The 21,105-nt window shown below is 30.7% G+C and overlaps 3 protein-coding genes across 3 annotated transcripts; all 3 read right to left on the reverse strand.

Moving 5' to 3' along the window:
* HELRODRAFT_164268 (hypothetical protein) lies at positions 1–1,952 on the reverse strand (the record flags this gene model as incomplete). Its single annotated transcript, XM_009029246.1, has 4 exons — positions 1–138; positions 725–883; positions 1,001–1,416; positions 1,898–1,952. 4 exons carry the CDS (start codon positions 1,950–1,952, stop codon positions 1–3), a joined length of 768 nt encoding a protein of 255 aa, XP_009027494.1.
* Positions 1,953–4,829: 2,877 nt separating this feature from the next.
* Positions 4,830–16,769, reverse strand: HELRODRAFT_68834 (hypothetical protein; the record flags this gene model as incomplete). The annotated part of the gene is made up of 10 exons (XM_009028964.1): positions 4,830–5,053; positions 5,113–5,194; positions 5,772–5,892; positions 5,952–6,053; positions 6,195–6,320; positions 8,981–9,081; positions 9,205–9,345; positions 10,592–10,708; positions 16,116–16,182; positions 16,597–16,769. Coding segments are annotated over 10 exons (1,254 nt in total), but the record flags the coding sequence as incomplete, so codon positions are not given.
* A 3,014-nt stretch (positions 16,770–19,783) lies between these two features.
* On the reverse strand, positions 19,784–20,620 carry HELRODRAFT_164271 (hypothetical protein; the record flags this gene model as incomplete). The annotated part of the gene is made up of 2 exons (XM_009029247.1): positions 19,784–20,213; positions 20,589–20,620. 2 exons carry the CDS (start codon positions 20,618–20,620, stop codon positions 19,784–19,786), a joined length of 462 nt encoding a protein of 153 aa, XP_009027495.1.
* Positions 20,621–21,105: the final 485 nt, after the last annotated feature.

Below are 21,105 nucleotides of genomic sequence, written 5' to 3' on the forward strand. Positions count from 1 at the left end.
TTATTCGCCTCCCTTTTCTGGAGTGTTGGGTTGTTGGTTCCGATGTGGTTGACGTCGGTCTTGTTTCTTGTGTTGTTGTTGCACCTGATATTGGTGTTGCTGTTTCTGGTGTTTCAATAGATTTTGTGTCTGATGTTGCTGTTTTGTTGAATCTGTTGTAGAAAGTTTGTTATTCGTTGTCGAACTATTCTTGTTGTTTATTCTGGTTTTGGCTGTTAGAGGTAATGATAAACAAGCTGGCTTTAATCGATCAATTGACACATTTTGAAAATTTCCTGGTAACAATTCAATTTTAAAGTATTTTTCGTTACGTTCAATCACTTTGAAAGGGCCTGTATATGGTGCTTCCAGTGGACGACGTACTCGATCTACTCTTAACCATACGTGACTACTGTTTGAAAGGTCATTTGGTACGAAAGCTTTTAGGGTAGAGTGATGTTGATTGTTATTTGTTAGGTAGTCATTAAGTTTGAACATTTCTTTTGCTAGTTGTTTGATTTGACTAGATGTTATTTCTTCATTTGAATCTGGGAATAAAAATCGACTTGGTAATAATAAGTTGGTTCCTGTTAATGCTATTGCTGGAGATATTTCATTTTCACAATATTCCCTCGTAAGAGGCGGAGCCATTCAAATGGAAAAATGTTTGTTTTTTGATTTGAATTGAATTTTCCACTCTTCTTTGAAGATGTGGTTGTTGGTACTGATATCGCTGGCGTTTAACTTGTTTCTCGTAATGATGTTGCTTTTGTCGCTGATAATTTGGTTGATATTTATCTTGTTTCATGAGATGTTGATGATGGCGTGGTTGCTGAAAACGCGGTTGCCGTTTTGGTTGCTGGTTCAAATTTTGTTCTGGCCTCTCATGCAACCTTCTGTCCAGCTGCAAACGATTTCTAGAATGAGATGCGTGTGAGGACGATGAACTATGCTCTGCTTTTCTCTTTCTGTGATGATCTTGCTGCTGCTGCTGTTAAACAGGAGAAAGAAGAGAGAGAACTGGAAGGAGAGAATCGTTCATGTGTGAATTTGCTGATGGGATGGTAGCATTCTGCTCAGCATTTTGCTGTTGTGATTGTTGGATGTCATTTTTATCTTCGTTCTTGCTCAGGACGACTTTTATTTTATTGGACTCTTCTGATGGCTGCCTCTCTTCGATTTTGTTTACATTCATCAGATTCAAATTTATTTTAAAAGATTCTTTTTCTTGGAATTGCTCTGGTTTTGTTTGTTTGAACGTTGATAGCAACTCTGCTTTTAGAGCGTCGTAATCTGTTCCTCTTTGCACTTTTAACGACAAATTTGAGACTATATCCAACGGCAGGGAAATTATTACGTGATAGAATCTTGTTGTTTTACACATCACGTTTCGCAATTGAAATTGCATTTCGGAATTCTCGAACCAATCTGTTGACGCTGTTTTCTTGAAAAGAGGTAATATGGCGATCGAGTCATCATTTGGTTGAAACATTGTTTTCGTTTTAATCTTACCACGTGGATCTTCGTATTTCTTTTTACGTCAGATTTTCGTTCAAAATCACGTGGGATTTTCGTTTAAATCACGTCGGATTTTCGTTCAGATCACGTCGGAGGTCACCAATTTGTTGGTACGAACTTATGCTACTAACAAGACACCTTGTTGTGAGTTAAAATAAATAAAACAAACACAATTCAGGCGTAATAAAATATTATCGTTATTCCCACGTGAATCTCGAACCGTTTCGTTTTACAAGCTCTCAGGAAAAAGGGAAGAAGATCGAGAGAGAAGCAAAGACATAAAAATTAGCATCGATTAAGTAACATTGAAAATTGCAATAATCTTTAATAATAATTAATACATAAGATAGTTAATAAATGAATGTTTGATCCCTACATTGGCTTGTGTGATTAAACACACCCTCAGCTTTTCCTATGGACCACCGACATACTTCCTTCTCTGTGCCATTGCCCATCCCCTACGATTTGAACGCACAGGTTGTTATCTAATCTAAATTTTTAAAACTTTTAAAATATTATAAACTTTAATTATATTGCACTCTTCAGTTGAAAATTTGCATTTCAAAACGGTTTGACGTGAATTTTTTTTAAACATGGCTGTGGTGACTCGAAATGTTCATGACATGACTCAGTCGACTTTGTAGCGACTGCTATCAGGTCTACCTTAGAGTAACAAATGTTTAGTGAGGAATCGAACATTTCAAAACCCAAAATGAGATTTTAGTTAACAAGAGAAGAACCAGATCTGATTCAGTTACCTGATAAAACTTTCAATATTTTAAAACCCCTTTTCAATTGTTTGTTTTTGAACCAACCAAAAGTGAAAAATTTCATAGAAACCTTTTTTTCAAGAATATCAGAATTATAATGAAGTATACAAGAAATAAAAAAGATTAAAAAATTCATCAACATCATGAAGAAAAGGAGTCGAATGTAATTTGAGCAAAGAATAAAAAATAAACTCAATAAGTTGAAAATTTAATATAAACATTGTAAACGTGTTATAAAGTGACAAATTGATAAATACAAATTGCTTTAATATTACAGGGTTCTTTTGTTACGATAATGATAAAAAGTGTGTTAAAATGTTATTATAATGTCTTGAGCAATATACATACATATATATATATATTTCTTCATCAGTCCTAATGTAATTTGAGAAAGTAATTTTTTTTAAATCAAACAAGTAATTTTAATTTGTTTTTACCACTTTCGAAAGTGATAAGATTATTATTTTTATTAGATATATCATTGAAAAATACATTTGGAGTTCACTCAAGTTTATTTATTATTTCCTTCATTTAAAAAAATAAAATTCAACTATAACTTATTAAGAAAAACATTGAAAAGATAAAAATACATTAGGGATGATAGAGTTTAGAGATATCTCTGAGACCTGGTGTGTAAATATGCTCAATTTTTAAACGTGACTATTTTAGTAAAAAGTTTTTTGCTTAAATATTTTCGAATTTGAAGTATTTTACGATTAGTTTATGAATTTAATTGCTTATTCTTATTAAAAAATTACACAGAACATTTAAAAATTTTTACACACATAAATACTTTATTTCTAACATTTAGAACGATTAACAAACCAACAAAAAAGATTAAAATTAATCATATGTCCATAAATTGAAATATGATAAACTTTGCTAAATAAACACAGAAAAAATCTATAAAAATATATCCAAACACAGTTCAAACATTTAGAAAAATTATCAAATAATTTCTATTGCTTAAAATATAAAACGCGCTTTTGAAAAGTATTTTAAGTAAATTGGTCAATATAATCTTGAATTTACATTGAAATATTTTTCATATAAAAATAATTTAATCTGTATTTAAAAGTAATTTCAAAATTAGTCTGACTATTGAAAATAATTACTACCGCTGCTACTTATATCACTTTTGCCTCTTTCAAAATCTTTGAAAAGTTAAATGTCAGGAATCGACTGAGAATTCTTGGCTGGACTGTCAATGTTTGCTTCGTCACCAGAATGAGCTGCAATAGTTTAAAATTCGATTTATTTTTTATACAGATATTTGCAAAATAGGTTAAAGGTCAACCTACAATTTTTAAAAATCTTACCAGGTTCAGAATCGACCAAACTTCTTTGATCGGGCGACAGAACTCTCTCATCCTCATCTGCACCTTCCTTTTTTTCATCATCGACGACGTTGAGGTCTCCATCATTTCTTTCATCTTTCTTCAGGTCATCATTGTTATCCTTCAGATGACCTGACAAATCTTTATCATTTTCTTCATTTTTTTCTTTATTTTTTTTGTGTTCGTGCTCCAATCCGATGGATGAGGATGACAGCACTCCTAAGTTTGGTGACTCCAATCTTTCCTCCTCCAATTTTTTACCAGCTATTTCAGCATCTGATATTTATAAAAAATTAAATAAAATTAAACGGATTGAATATTTATGCACGCTTTTATTCTTTATTTTCTTTTATATTCATTTTATTTCATTTTATTTTTGTGTACTTCTTCATAATCGTTTGTTTTGCGTTTATGTTGAGAATTTTTAGGAATTGGACTATATAAATTTAATTGATTGGTTGATTTACTATTTAGTAAGTTAATTAATTTCTAATCAATAGCAAACGAATAGAACAACAGTGTTAATAACATCATGCAAATGTCGAAATATTAAAATGGTTTCTTTTTTCTAAGTAAATTTTAAATCAACAACAAAAATTTTGTCTCGTACACAGCATATTTGATTTTGTAAAACTAAGCAGAAAAGAATAATTAATTTAATTTATTATTCACTTGAATATTTTACAGAAATGTCAACAAAACGCAAAACAAAACGCATATAAAAAAGCGGTGATGAATCAACCAGTCATACACTTTGCAAATGATAAGCTCAGATCACCGTATTCGAACCCTGTGACTATGATAGCAGTGTAAGCAACTTAGCCATTACACCATCTTAACATCACTAAACCACATCATAAAACCTTTGATTGCTTTGTTTTGCCAGTTCAATTTGTTTCCTTGCAAGCACGGCAGCCAAACACGATTAACTTTTAGTTTTTCAACTGCAAATTTTAAAATCGTTTTGTTTACTTTCACAAGCATAATTATTTGATAAATATAGTTTGATATATATAGTTTGATATTTATTATTTTACTTCAATATAATTGTAAAATATCGTAATCACTATATTGTTTTGCGAAAATTGAAAAATAGACAAATTTTGTGAGAATTGAAATAAGAATAGGCATTCTAAAAAGATTTGAAGTTAAACGTTTGGGAGTAGATTACGATGGTTTGGTGCTAGATGAGACAAAATAGATAAGATTTAAAGATAATAGTTATTTATAGTTTTATAGCTAAATAACTAAAGCAAAACCAACCGATGTCTTCGTTGAATTTCGCACAAGATGAAGAAGACCAAGGACTCGAGATTGAAGGAACGTTAGTCGAAATTTTACTTTCATCAGAGGCATATTCTTGCTTTTGTTCTTTTAAAGGAATTACTATTTTGTCTAACATGTCGCCTAACACTTGAAAACTTGGATCCACGATAAAATCAATAAAACCTGTTTACAAATTTAAACTATGTACGAAATATTAAACAATTTTTATGAAAACGTTTTACCGATCTGGGACTCAGCAACAATTGTGTTTTTTCGGTCACATAGAGGTGATATTGGCAAATCCAGTTCAGCTTCACGATCACCCTTGTTTCAATATTATTTTCTTCTAAAAATTTTGTTTCATGCTCGCGGTTTTTGGTGCATGTAGCAATATGCAATCATCTTCAATATTTAAAATAAATGCAGTCAAACGCGCTTTGTAGCTAATAGCTATCTTGAAACTTTTGTACAAAAATCATTTTACATAACAATTTTCTAAATTAGTTCATTAAAGACGGTAAAATGATTAGGTTCAATTTTCCAAGACTGTGATTTTGTGATAACGTTTCGTACCATTGATTATGCTGATGTTTCATTGTTTTATAATGCTTTTAAAGTCGTTCACTAAACTATTTATTCAGCAGTTTGAAATTTTCTTAAATTTTTTATATTACCTAATGTTCTTTTTTTTAAATTATTATAATAACAAATCTTTTTAGAAGTAACTTTCATTTAGTGGTAGTATTTATGTAAAATTATAAAGCAAAAGTTTAAATTTTTTCTGAGTCGAAACCTAGACTAGAGTCGGAAGTCGGAAACATTTACCCGAAGTCGGAAAATTTTCAACTAAGGAGTCGAAGTGGAAAAAGTTTTTATCCGACTCCGACACCCTGATTCTAACTTGTCTGAAGAACTCTTCAACAAGAAGGTTGGTCCACTTTTCATGAAGCCTCCAGTTTTTGCCAGGATGACTGATATCTGCACAGTGTACCAACAGTGACAAGGCTTTCGGCTTATCTATACTGAATGTTAAAATTATCAAACGTAATTTAAGTCAATGGACATTTGATGTTTGGGTTACTTCTCCGGTGTGGTTAATAAATTTTTCATGTTTTTTAGCTGCTGAAAATGAAATGACATGTCTGTGGCAAGAACAATTTCAATGACAAGTGCCCGAAATTCCCTGTTAGTACAAAATTTAAAATAATTTTAACGAAGCAACATTGAATGAATATAAAAAAATATTGGAAATAAGACTCGAATTTAATAAACAATTATTAAAACAATTAATTTATAGAGAAATAAAAAAGTGAGCTCCACCAACTTGAACTCTTCTTTTGTTAGAGACATTAGGATGTTGTTCGTTTCCTCTTTCATGAGTCTGAATGTTGCACTGACGTGATGATTCTCCAAAACATTTCTATCATTATACAGATAGGCCAATTCAGATCTAGATAAAAAAATTTATGAATAAGTAAATAGATGAATTAAATGAACTACAAACAACACACGCGCAAACACGCGCACACACACACAAACACATACAAATATATATATATATATATTGGAGTAAGACTGTCAGAAATGTAGTTATTGATGAAAATCACAGCATGTTCGACGTTAGTTAACTTCCAATTTAACTTTTCAAGTTTCTTTAGTTCAAAACCAAAATTTTTGTTTATTTTATGCATGATAGAACAAAAAAGCATTTTCGTATTCCTATACCATCTTCGGTGTTCAAATTGATAAGTTGTGTATGTGCCCAGATGCTCAAATAAAGAAACAGTATGTATATTTTTTTATTTTATTTTTTATTTAAAAAAATAAAATGAAAAAATATATATATATAATTGAGAAACTTAACTACAAGTTGAATAAGGCCGAAAACGCAGTGGTCTTTATAAATAATTATATATATATATATATATATATACATATATATATATATATATATATATATATATATATTATTCGAAAATTTGTATAGCGCTAATTACAAACAAAAAGTTTCTCAAAAGCACTGTCTAAAAAAAAAACAAAAAAAAAACAGTTGAATTGCTACGATAAACCAAATCTTATAATGAAAACAAAAATGATTTCAATAATTTCTTGAACAATTTTTCTGTCAGTTCGGCTGTTCTTAGATAACTTGTTAGACTATTCCAAACGGCTGGTCCACATACTGAGAAACTTCTCTCAGCCATTTTCAAGTTGGTTTGGGGCACACATAACAAGTTGCTATCATCAGACCTTAAGCAGACAGTTTTAAAAGACAGTTGTTTCGGTGCATGCATTTCTTTCAAATAAACTGGCGCCATTCCCTTTATACATTTGAACATGATTGTTGATATTTTGAACAAAATTCTTTTTTTGACCATCAACCAGTGCAGTTCTCTGAATATCGGGGTAACATGGTCAAACTTTTTTGCACCAACCACGATCTTAGCTGCCCGATTCTGAATTGACTGAAGCACAGATAACGATTTTTCAGGCAAACCATAAAATAGGCTGTTACAGTAATCCAGTCTAGAATGAATAAACGAATGCACTAAACTTTGAATAACATCTTTGGTTAAGCTTTTGCGGATTATTTTTAATTTTTGCAGTTGTAGGGTTGCAGTACCAGATAAAAACTTGATATGTTCAGTCATTGCCAGTTTAGAATCAAAAATGACACCCAAGTTTGTAGCTTTGGGAATGAAGTTTATATTTGAGCCCTCAATGATAACTGAATTAATTTTAATTCTAGACAGCTGTTGCCAAGTTCCAACCAGAAAAATTTGCGTCTTACTTTGATTGAGCTTAAGACGATTATTTGCCATCTATTTCTTGATCTCGACCAAACATTTAACAAAACGATCAACTGCAAGATGAAAGTTGCTATAGGATTCTTTGGCGAAAAGCTGAACATCATCTGCAAATGCATGACACTCCAAACCATGTAATCCGATCGCCTCAATAATTTCAGAGGTGTAAAGAATAAACAAGATCGGTCCGAGAACCGAGCCCTGTGGAACGGCAAATCTTATCGTTTGAACCGAAAAGGTCTTATTCTTGTAGATTACCTGCTGAGTTCTGTTTGTTAAGTACGACCGAAACCATTGTTCGACAGAGCCAGTTATTCCAAATCTATGATTAAGACGTTTCAGAAGAATGCAATGGTCGACACAGTTAAATGCCGAACTCATATCTAAGAATCCAAGAAGAGATGGTTTACTGTTGTTTATATTTTTATGCAACTTAGATAACACATGCAACAAAGCAGTTTCGGTAGAATGATGTCTTCTATAACCTGACTGATAGACCGGTAACAAATTGTTTTTATCTAAGTGTTTTATAAGCTCCTTAGAAACTAATCTTTCAATTAATTTTGACAAAAACGACAGATTTGAAACCGGTCTAAAATTATTAAGATCAGACTTGTCTAATTTTTCCTTTTTCAAAAGAGGAGAAATTGTAGCATGCTTTAACATAGCCGAAAACTCACCAGTACGTAAACATAAGTTTATAAAATCAGTCAAATATTTTGAAAACAATCTTACATATTTTGTGAAAAAGTGTGAAGGAACACAACCCAGTGAACATGTTTTAGATGGAGAGTTTAAAACTGCTTCGACAATTTCGTTTTCGTCATAAACAGAAAAAACTGAAAACAAGTTGCTGCAGCAGACATCAGATGAATGATTAAACTTCTCATCATACACCATCGATTCTCGTACATTTTTAATTTTGTCAAAAAAAGAATGTAGCAAAATCGTTCGCTTCAAAATCGGTAAATGAATTTGAAGTTTTTTCTTTGCACAACAGTTTATTTACCACAATCCAAATATATATGTATATATATATATAAATATATATATATGTATAATTGTATATATATATGTATATATATATATATATATGTATATATAACTTTTTGTATATATACAATTATACATATATATATATTGATATACAATTATACACACACACACACACAATATATATATATATATATATATATATATATATATCTGTGTGTGTGTGTGTGTGTGTGTTTGTGTGTGTGTGTGTATGAGTTGTATCTGTAATGTTATGAAAATAACAATAACAATAATAATTTTAATGTACTTTGTATTAACTTGAAATGCATTCGTCGTTCCAGTGTGTTCATAATCATGAATTAAAGCTGAGACCAACACAGCAAAAACATCAAGATCCGACAGCCATAGCTAACAAACAAAAATAAGTTGTGTAACTGTGACAATACTACCAAAACTCTTTACAGTTAAATTGCTTTTTAAGTTGTACTTTTTAAATGAAATTTTAGGAACAAATGTTGAACATCAACTCACAATAAAATCAGTGCTGCTGATGACAAAATGTGTCGTCTGAGTAACGTCGGCCCCGTGGACCAGATTGTGATATGGATTGTTATACTTACTGTAGCCTTGTTCCAATTTACCAAGAAAATTATCAAGAGCACTTGTACTTATCTGCATAAATTAATTTTAACAGATTTAAATATAATACCGCACATCATTAATTTTGATTTTTATTAAATAATTGAATTACAATTTTTAAATGAAAATATTAAACTAGAAGAGCATCTGCAGAATTATAAATTTAACTTCCACTCGCTACTATGGCGACGTCAGAAATTTTTTTGGTCGCTTGAAGTGTTTTTTATGGTCAACCCAATTCGTTTTTTTTGTTATTTTTTGGTGAAAAAACAGCATTATGCATTTACTTTATGAACTTTTAGTTGATTGATAAATAAGATAAGCAAGATACCTTATACAAAAATATTTGAACAAATATTCCTCTGGGGCTTTCTCAATGTTTCTGAGCCACTGCATTTCAGTTTTTGTTTGAATTTATACAAATTTACACTTTTTAATAAATGTTCAACTGTAGGTGTAGCCTAAGACAAATCCCATTGCTTGTTTAAAAAATCAGCAGTGAAATAAATAAGGATTATTTAGGTGAACCAATGTTATTTTAGAAATTAATAATGTTCTTTGCAAATATATAAACAATCGAGACCTAATTATTATTTGCTTTTAATTTTTTTTAACAAAATTCTTGTTATACCTGGACGCATAGTAAGTTATTTTGTGGTCCGTGTTAATTTTTGTTGTCCTGTTCTTATAAAATTCCTTAACCACACACACACATAAATATATATATATATATATATATATATATATATATATATATATATATATATATGAGTATATATGTATGTGCGTGTGTGTGTGCGCGCGCTCGCAAACATTTTACCAGTTATTGATCAGATTATATAACTAGAATAAATATAACAGCCTTCGCTCACTTTCAACGGTCGAACAAGGAGCTTACTTCCGGAGGAGAGTTGGAGAGTGATTTTTTATCGTTCGAGTCAAAAGTTACAATCTACGTAATTTACTAACTACGGAATATTGCTTTTATTTAAAATGTTAAAATTTTAATTTTTTTAAATTGTTATTCAATGTGGTGATTAATTACTTTTATTTGGTAAAAATTAAAATAAATAATATCAACATTACCGAAAATAATTAAAAGTTGAAAAAATTGAGATTCTTTGCATATCCCTGCTTCAACCCATAAGAAAGTGTTGAATATTGGTGAATAGGCCTCCCCTTGGATCAGATCATCAATTATTTATTGAACATGAGCACAAGGGCATGTAAATACAAGCAAAATAACTCTGATGATTGGATATAAGATAATAAAACTAACCTTAAATTTGTTGATGAGGTCATGCTTCTGAAAGAGCTCATATCCAACGTATTTTAGGGCGTGACCTTCTCCTATTTCGTTGACTTTGAAAACATCGAAATTCCAATCATCCAAGTCCTTTTTCAAATTAATTAATGTACACAAGTGATTGAAGATGAAAATCAAATGCTAATGTGGATAGTGTTGTACAGCCTTGGTGACACGAAAGTTTAATTACAAGTTTAGAATAACATGTATAGCATTATAACATAAATAGAATAACATAAATATTATTATTTTATTCATATAACAAATTGTGATCCAAACATCCTCGAATAGAATGATAGATCTAGCACGGTAGACACATACGTACGCGTTCAGCAAGGTGAGGAATTGCAGTATATATTGATAGGAACGTTTCATTGTACCTGTACTTTGCTGATCGCATCTTTTATAACAACAATCTACCTACGCCATAAAAATTTAAACCATTCTAATTAATTATTGTTAATAGCACCGCCGGACGACGGCCATGATCCAATGTTTTTGAAAATAGTTATATGGAAATCAGGAAAAGATTTACAAAATTAATAAATTTATATATTAATAGTTTATAGCTACTAGAAACAAATGTATGAATTAACACAATTTTTGGTTAACTTCTCAAATTTAGAAATTCATCAATATTCCTTTCACTATATTTTCTGTGTTGTAATGATAACAAAGTGACGTGAAGAAATTTGAAATACAAAAAATAATGAAATATTTACTCAAAAAAACTTAAATTTTGGTTTTTGCATAATTTTTGTATTCCATCCGGAACTAAGAGTTGGATTCTCATAGTAAGAGTTGAATTGAACTTAGCCATTACAGGCAACTCTGCACGCACCCCTTGTTTGTTTCGAAGTAAAAAAAAAGATATTTATTGTTGTATTTGAATCACAAGGAAGATACTTAAAAAATAATAATTTGATCGTTTGGTTTGAAATAGCTAGCTTCGAATAATGTTGTTTTAGTAATTGTCCGTTAAACCAATAACTGCAAGACTATTTTATTTGCCATTCTAAGAGTTCAGTCCACTAAGAACAAAATTAAAAATCTTATAATCCGTATCTTACAACTGCTGATACAACCTACCTTTTTTTATATCTAGCATGAAATTATAGCATGTTCAACATACGAATACATCAAAACATCACGCGGACCAACTTTCTCTAAACCACAATTTCGTCTTATTAACAGTATTTAGCAAAATAATTTGTTAGCTTATAAGTTTTATTTTTCTGGCCATTAAAATATTAAATTAATTTTCAGTATTATTTTTATATTAATTAATGAAACAATGCAGCCGTTTCTGCTCTGAAGTTCAAATTTTTCGAACTTCTTGGGACCAACTTCCAGAAAAATTCCTTGTTTTTTTCTATTATTCTTATTTTTCACTTTGCGACCTAAACAAAGAAAAACAATTTTATTTGCAGTGGCTTGTCTTCAATTTTGTTTTGAGAGTATGGTTTTCAAATTCTAGGGTTAATGACCTTTTTTATTTTAATTTATCATAATTTCCGTTTTTTTTTGTTTTGGTGGGGAATGATTTTCAAAATTCTCAAGTTCTCTAGTTAATGAATATTTTTCTTACATTTACGCTTACTTTACTGCTACATTTTATACAGAATTTTCAATATTTTCCTCCTTCGTGGTCTAGTGGGTTCAGTGGGTATTCTGGAATCAGTCTCACAATTTTTTCTTATATTTCACATGTCACTAACATCAATCATCATTTTCCATTTTACATTATGAAGTGATTGAACATACGTCCATTAACGAACAGCTGTAACCACAATCATATATATGAAAAAACATAATTAACCAAAGTAGTTATCAGATTTATTAATCTTAGGTACATTAAAATTTTTGTTTGTTCTATTATTATATATATTTTGCACGTATACTGCGATTTGTCAACATAAAACTGAAATTCTTTTTACCACGACAAAATCGACCTGTTAGAAATCATATTCGTTTAGTAGTGAGTCCTCGCAACCAGGTATAATGGTTAGGTTTCGTGACGCAAAATATTATGAGTGCGATGGCGAAATACGAATGACAAAATTTCATTAATTTTTATCTAATACAAATCCCTACGGCAAAAATTTTAATCTTCCAACACCTGCTCACTCAACTGCATTTTCTATAAAAATTCCAACTAAGAACTTTTTTTAAGTGCTTAGGGTTCATAAATAATTAAAAAAATAAATATTTTTTGATGAATATTTCAATAACTTTATAACGTTTCAATAAAAACATTAAAAAATATATAAACAAATTTAAATTTTTATTGTATAATGGGGGTAAATAATTTTTCTCTTATTACAATTTCTACTAGAAGTTGATGACCGGAGGGGTGGGGAGAAATTTAACAAGTTTGTTCAAAAAAATGTTTTAATTTTTACCGGGGAGAGCCAACTATTTAACGGGGGGGGCAACTGTTATGGTTGTGGTCAAAATTTTATCTACCATATTTTGGGACTTATAATTTCAATTTTTCCTCCAAAAAACAACTTTTATAGCTTTTAACACAAATAATGCTCACAGCGGGGCCGCCTCTTCTTAGATCCGCCACTGGTTAATAATATTATTGAGATATAAATTTGTTAATATTTACATAGAAGAAGATTAGTAATGAACCAGTAGTTTTAAGTTTGAACTTATCGCGAAAATTAAAAATTAAAATGTTGTTTAGGATTCGTATATAGGGCATAGCAAATTTTCTGACACAACATAGGGTACACTTAGTACCTCCGTTTTTTAGATCAAAACATTGTCTCAACACGTGACCACTTGAAAGAAGTGAATTACCGATTATTTTTTATCTTATTTGAAAGAATTTTGAAAGAAAAAGTTATCTATCAGCAGTTGCAAACGTACATATAAAATAAAACTATTGGTTACAACTAAATAAAATTAAAAACTATGACTTGTATTAATAGCTTGTAATGACTTGTGTTAATAAATCAACCAGGAATATTGGTATCTCTTTTCACCAGTAAAAATGAAGTTTACTTTAATTTACCACGTTTAATCAATTCAATGTTTATGGTTTTTCAATTCAAATATTGTATTATTTATTTAAATGTAAATCTAAGTGCAGTGGCGTGCTGAAAAAGAAGGAGGCAGTCGTTTCAGGCGCCTGGGCCAAAATGGGTATAAAAATACTACATAAACTTTGAAACTTTAATTGTTACTTTGATTTAGAAAATTTCATTTTAATAAATTTGTCCATTAGGAAACCTTCTTAAAAACTTATATAGTCACCACATTCTAACACTTTCACTAGCCAGCCAAATATAAAATCGGCTAAGTCGGTCATTTAGATTTAGTGAATAGTGATGTTCGAATTTGATTTCTCAGTATCCAAATCGATAATGTAATAGACGCCGATGTTGAAAATTTTTGGCAAATAATTTTGTTTTTCTGAAACTAAAGTAAGTCTACGAAGCATTGACGTTAAAAAACAATAGTTTATCACGATCGTTGAGCGTATTCCAAAAATAATTATGGAACTTTAAAATTTTTATAGACAGAGACTTGAGCATATATTTGATATTTATGTATGTTAGGTTAGTTACTGAAGGACAAACACGTTATACAAGAATATAATCGCTCGGGAAATAGTGCCAAAGATGTTTTGCAGCTTTTACTAATAAAACAAATTTTTTCTCAAGTATTTAGAAAAATTAAATCATGTTAACAAACAAGAAATTGAGTGGAACTCAACAACGCAAAAGAAAACGAGAACAAGAAGTGGATTGTAAAAAATCTGGTTTTCATGCAGCAATTCTTAAAACTGAAACAAGCAGAAAATAACTCCAGTGAGGATGACACTGATATGGATGAGTTAAGGCAAGAAACAGATATTGATGAAATAGAACTTTTTACAGAAATCAATGATTGCAGTATGTTGTTGAAACCCGCTTGAATTACTGTCATAAATTATTTCATATGGTAAATTATGCTGACCATTTCTGTTTTAATAGCAAGCTGTTTTTGTGGTTAAATAAAAGAATTTAAATTTATATAGCGTCAGTCACCCTCGGTACGCTACCGTCTAGGTGTAATAATTTAAACATAATTAAAGTCAATCTCTTTTTTCTAACCGATTATTACAACTTTATTATTTAGTAAAAAATTTTTGGATTAAAAGTATATTTTAACACTTGCAATTCACCACACTATTAAAAAATGACTATCGTTTATAACTTTAGCCATATACACTAACATATCCACACAAGCACATTGTTTTGATCAGACATCGAATCAGAAGATATTAAATTGCTTTTTTAATTCTCTCCATGCGCATCCAACTTCCTGCAATGCTGTTATATATGCAATAGATAGCCAATATATGATTCAACATGTATGAAAAGATTAAAAAAACAAATTTTTGAAGGCTTTTTTCTGACAAAGTGAGTTATTAGTTTTAACTGAAAGTTTAAATAACACTTTGAAAATTTAAAAGTTTAGTTTTATAGTTAAAATTTATTACTTACATTTATTATTTACATATATTATTTATTTTTTCCTTATAAATATACTTGAATTTACGAAGTCTGATAATTAATTAAATTTATTTAACAGAGCATTAAGAACATTTTGGTAAAAAAAACCACACTTTCAAATGTCACGTTTGTTAATAAAACTACTACAAAAGCAAGCTGATTGAGTCAATTTAGGCATGATTGAATAATTAAATTAAATTTTTATAAATAACGTTCATCGAATATGATACACTTGTGAGATTTCAGCTAGCCAGGTAAATCCGGAGTGGGTAAAAATTGTAAAATAGAGCATCACATGATTAGACTGCAGAAAAAGAAGTGTATAATAAAAAAAAATTAAAAAATTTAAAGTATTTTTTTGATTAAAATTTCATTTGACAGAATCATTTTATGCTGGTCTGCTGAGTTTAATATATAGATATTGAAACTCTTAAATACGATACATTCATACATTCTTATAATATCGTATAAACATCCCCGATATCTTCTTTACAACTCATAAAAAATTAATTGCAGTATATATTTTTAAAATTTGAATTTATTTTTATGTAAATTTTATGTAAACAATAAACATGAGGCTCTTATAGCTAAAGAACTTACAATCAAGTGATGGTCAAAAAAATCAGCAAGAAATATATTCTTAATTTTACGAATTACACGATACGTTGCTCGGACATCATTGGAAAACTAGAATTATAAATATAATTATGAAAGAAGCCCGATTACAGCGAATGAAGATTATAAACGCTTCGTAAAACAACAAACATAAATAATCATCACATAAAGCTTATCTGACGTGTCTATTTATGGTTCACGATTACTATTAGTATGTATAAACAATTTTTTTATGCTTAGAAATATTAATAACTCAAAAAATTTGTTGTGAAAAACTTGGCCTATTCATAAACCATTTAATATTCTTTTTCCAAACAGAGAAGTTTGAAAGTAAGAGTCTTTAATAGAACTTGAAAAAATAAATTTTGCCTAACCTTCATTTGTAGGAGGACGTTAGGAGGGACGTGAATGCCGACAGAACTGGACATACGCCTATATATTCTGCAGAGGAGATGAAGTCTTACTCTATCATTAATCGTTAACATTTGTTAAAACAATTTTGCAAAATATTGATGACTTTATGATATTTTAATTACTTCAGATAACTTTGATATAATATTTTATGAACATTTGAAATTAAATAACAAATTTTAATATTCCTTGCTGTTCTAACGGTAACATTGTCACTCAATTTTTTTCCAAATTGAAAAATGTTGCGCATCATTTAATCTCGTTATTTTACATGCCGGATGAAAAAAGTAAGTGCAAGATTGCTTGAAAGTTTTTGTAAGTTCTTTTCCAAACGTTAACTTTTTTCGTTAAATTAAACATACTGCCATTAATTATTTTTCGTCATCAATTTTTAAAATTTAATAAAAATGATAAGGAAGAAACCATGGAAACTGATACAGAAACAACCTGTCAACCACGATGCCGGCCCTGATTGCTGTGGCCACCCCTCTGAAGTGAAGTCTGTCTTCGGCTTTTCTCACATTTGACAGTGACCTTGTGAATGTCATCGTCAACCAATCACGAACTTCTGATGGATAGTTCTTTGTTTCTACTTCACTTAACACTTCCTCAGCTTCAATATCGTTTTCTAGCAGTTGACTTGATGAATAAATATTTTTTAAATAGATGAAAATAACGATGAAAACGAAAAATCTGCAAGTTTGTTGAAAAATGTTTCAATGAATAAATTTCAATTAAATAATCAATGAAGATTAAATAGTCTCTAAAGATCTCTAAATTAAAAATTAACTTATAAGTGATCTACGATGAAGTTTAAAAATTTCAATTTAGTTTTAGCTTACCGAGTCTTGGATTCGCTGACTGCTTGCAAGACTGTCACAATGTAATTCATATGTTCAATCATGCTCTCTTTCATCTTCTTTTTAATCAACACGTTGAGAATTTTTTTTGTCCTATCAGAAGAGCATTCATTTTAAAAGAATTTTAATTGATTTTAAAAGAATTTTAAAGATTTCCATGGGAGTAAAATACATTTACTTTTCAATAGCAAAGCTAACAGCCTCTCTAGTTTCAGGATTTGGGTATTCATAATGTTTATTTTTTTCAACTCGTTCGGTCTGTTCAGCACTTTTTCGTTTGTGGCTTGAAGATGATTTGTTGTTTGATGTTGGCACTGTTGCTGGCTTGATTTCAGCATTATTTTTCTTCGACAGCCCTTCGTTAGGCTGTAGTGGTTTCGATGCTTTTGAAACCTTTTTTGCAGTTCGCTTCATGTATGAGCTACCAACAATTACTGAAGAAATTAATATTATGAAGGATTAAAACACCGACAACACTTTTTATATTATTATTATTATAGCACCCAAAAATTTATTTCATTTATTTTTCTGCTAGCCATGCCTGATTTGAATCGTAGGTACCTCACGTTGTATCAAATGTTACCTAATGTTAATGGCCTGGTTTGAAACCAAACTGAAATCTAACTGAAATACGTCTAATTTTATTTAGCAAATGTTTTTTATTATACTCAGTCTATTAATCTGTGTATATGGTTTAGCACGTTTCTACGTGCATAAAAATCATTTCCCTCAAATTATTACAATTTATAAATTCAAGGTACAGTTGCATACTGTTTTCTTAAGTAATGATATCTATAAATTCTAATTTATTTTAAGCCTTTATTTTTAAAATAAATTTTAAACCTTAAGCCTTTATTTTTAAAATAAATTTTTGTAAAATTTGTTTCACAAAGCAATATATTATTGTCCTTAAAAAGCTATTTAAATAAAAACAAACGTATCGTTTAAAACTAACAGGATCAAACAAAATTGAACTCATCAAAGGTAAACAGAGTGAAATGCTAAAAATTAAAAAGATAAAATTGAAAAAATAAATTATAAAAGCATGCATAATTATTTAATTACAATTATAGCTGTGAAATATCTTTAAAAACCGATATAAAAGTTGAAAACCGAGAAAGTAAATATTTGAGAGCAGCTGGATTTCAAATAAAAAAAAAGTTTTCAAAAGAAAATATGCATGCACCACTTATCATGAATTTAAAAATTTTATTTATAAAATCAGTATTTGAACTCGAATTATTGATAAAATGACAATTTAATTTTGAAAAATGTAAGAATATTCAGAATTTAACCACCAATAGTTTTTATTTACACATTTATACCATTTATCTATCGACCTACCTACCTTTTCACCTTCCTATCCACCTACCTACCTACCTACTTACCTACCTACCGACTTACCTACCGACCTACCTACATACCAACCTACCTACCTACCTACCCACCTACCTACCTACCTACCTACATACATACAAGCATACATACCTTCCTACCTATCTATCTATCTATCTATTAAAACCATATATATATATATATATATATATATATATATATATATATATATATATATATATATATACATGAATGAATTTTTTGAAAAAAAATCAGGTAACATTGAACTAACCGACGTTAAATTCAGTTGCAGAGCCCGATTTCGAACCAACAAACTTTTCTGGGTTGCTTTCTTTTTTCTGCTTGATTTTAGTTGACAATTTTTTGCCTTCAACCTCTATGTTTGGATCCACGGATGTTGAAGTGTGGTGGTCTGTGATGAGAAGACGAGTGTGGATCTGGATCCTGCTTATCTTAGTATTTTGCGATCCCATAAAGATCGTATTTTGGATTCATTGGCTACAAGCTCAATTTTTTATAACTTAAAAACGAATTAAGAATTTTTTCCTGAGAGAGTTGAGCACACTTTATAAAATTAAAAGCCTCGTTTGATTCAACGCAAAATGATTAAATGTCATGCCATTAAATGTTCGGCATGATATTCTTTTTATAGATTTAATTTTCTGAGAGGCATACAGGTATGAGAATCGGTTTCCATGGATGTCGACAGATCCAACTCATTCGAATTTATGCGGCTACACACGTGCGTGGATGACGATGCTGTCTGATGCTAACTGATGCTTGCTCCAATCTTGCGGGATCGCTTATGTGGGTGTGCTTATATTACGATAACAAAACAAATTGCCTGTGCGGTGGTTCACACAAAAATTGGAAATGAAAGCAAACAAATGTTAAACATCACAAATTAGCTTATAAAACCTAAACCCCGTTGCTTTTTAAGATAATTGTAAACTATATTTTTTTCATGTATATTTATTTTCAGTTGTTTAGTTGTTATTATTTATCAGAATTAATAATAATTAATCATTCGCAATTATTTAGTCGGTCTAATTATTTTAATTTTAGTTTGATTAGTTTCATATGTACAATATCCAATAACTTTTTCTCTTTCTTTCTCTCTTTCCCCCCCTCTCTCTCTTTCTATATATATATATATATATATATATGTATATATATCTCCACTATCTCTCTCTCTTTATATATATATATATATATATATATATATATATATATTATATCACCGCATTTTCCGCACTGTTGAGTTTGTAACTAATTTTTTCAATTTTTCGAACAATTATTTTATCGATTTTATTCAATTTATTCAAATTAATAATAATATTTCTAATCGGTTTAGACTGCATTTTTCATATATACAAAAAGACCAACTACCGCAGGCATACGGCGGTCAACACTCGTTACCGCGTTAGAGGGCAAATGATGTGGTCGTTAGACCTAGTGAAGAGAAACGAGTCCTTCAATGCGGTGTAAAAGAGATCTTTGGTCTCAGCTGACGCTTCATTAGTTGGCGCGTAGCAGACAATCGCTAACATAGTATCATATAGATGTCTGAAACGAGCAACCATCAGCCTTTTACTGATCTGGTGCCATTCAATCAGTGCACGATTAGCTTGATTGCTCAGGACCAAAGCAACACCAGCGAGCCTGGGATGACCCTCAGCTGGGCCCGACCACAGTATATTGAAATCAGCATAACACAGTTCACCATCGCCATGCCATCGAACTTCCTGCAGGCCCATAATGCATATACCGTGTCGCGACAATTCGTCCACGAGGATCCTTTCGCCACCCGTTGCGCAAAGTGAGCGAATGTTCCATAAGCCGATCCTGGTGGTGTCTCGCAGATCAAGCGGGTTGGCTCCAGCACGGGACCGTAAAATGGAGTCACAAATAGAGTTTTTCGCCGTATTTTGCTTATCACAGTTGGCCGACGATTACCGAGACTGCGCGCTTCTTGTTAACCCGCGCAACGAGCGATGCGGTATGAGGTTTTTTTGAGACGACTCCATGTGGATAATACTTTGGCTGTTGTTGTTCCCAGTTGTTTGCCAGACAAACGTGCAAGCAAAGTAGAGGTTGAAGCAACCATATCATCTTAAAGATGCACTCACACGCCAGATTTTCTGTTAGGGTTTACTCTCTTAGCCTTTCTCTAGAAAGAGTATAGCCACAAAGCGGTGGAGGTTTGAAATCAGAATTTACCTTTTCCTAGATGGGTGGGTAACGAGCCCCATCACCCCGAAGCGACTAGTTTTGATGCGCTATTAACCCGCTTTCGCCCCTTCTCTTGTTAGTTTAAACAGTTTCGCCACGAGAAGGCCAGGATTTGAACTCTGACTGTCAGAGGCTATTTGAGACGCACGCCATGGGGGTATTTTTATTGTGACAAGAGCTTAACCTCATCACCACCTCCGGCTATGATAGTCTATGATCTGCAGTGAAAAAATAAGAAATATTTTCATTTATTTTGAAAATTGAATTGTGCAATTGTACAGATGGTTTTCAAAATAAATGTTTGAAGTTGCATTCGCGGCGAATGCACAAACATATATGGAAACCGCGAAGGTGGTGAAGTTATCGAAATTTAAAACCACGTTGAGGTTAACCGCACAGGGCTCTAGGTTTAAGTAACGTTAGAGGAAAAGAACTTATTCCTGTTTTAAAACGTGTTGAAAAATATTTGAAAAACTTATTGGGTTGGCGAGTTTACCGTGGTATA

This window comes from Helobdella robusta (genome assembly GCF_000326865.2).
Source record: "Helobdella robusta unplaced genomic scaffold HELROscaffold_6, whole genome shotgun sequence".
Classification (NCBI taxonomy): Eukaryota; Metazoa; Annelida; class Clitellata; order Rhynchobdellida; family Glossiphoniidae; genus Helobdella; species Helobdella robusta.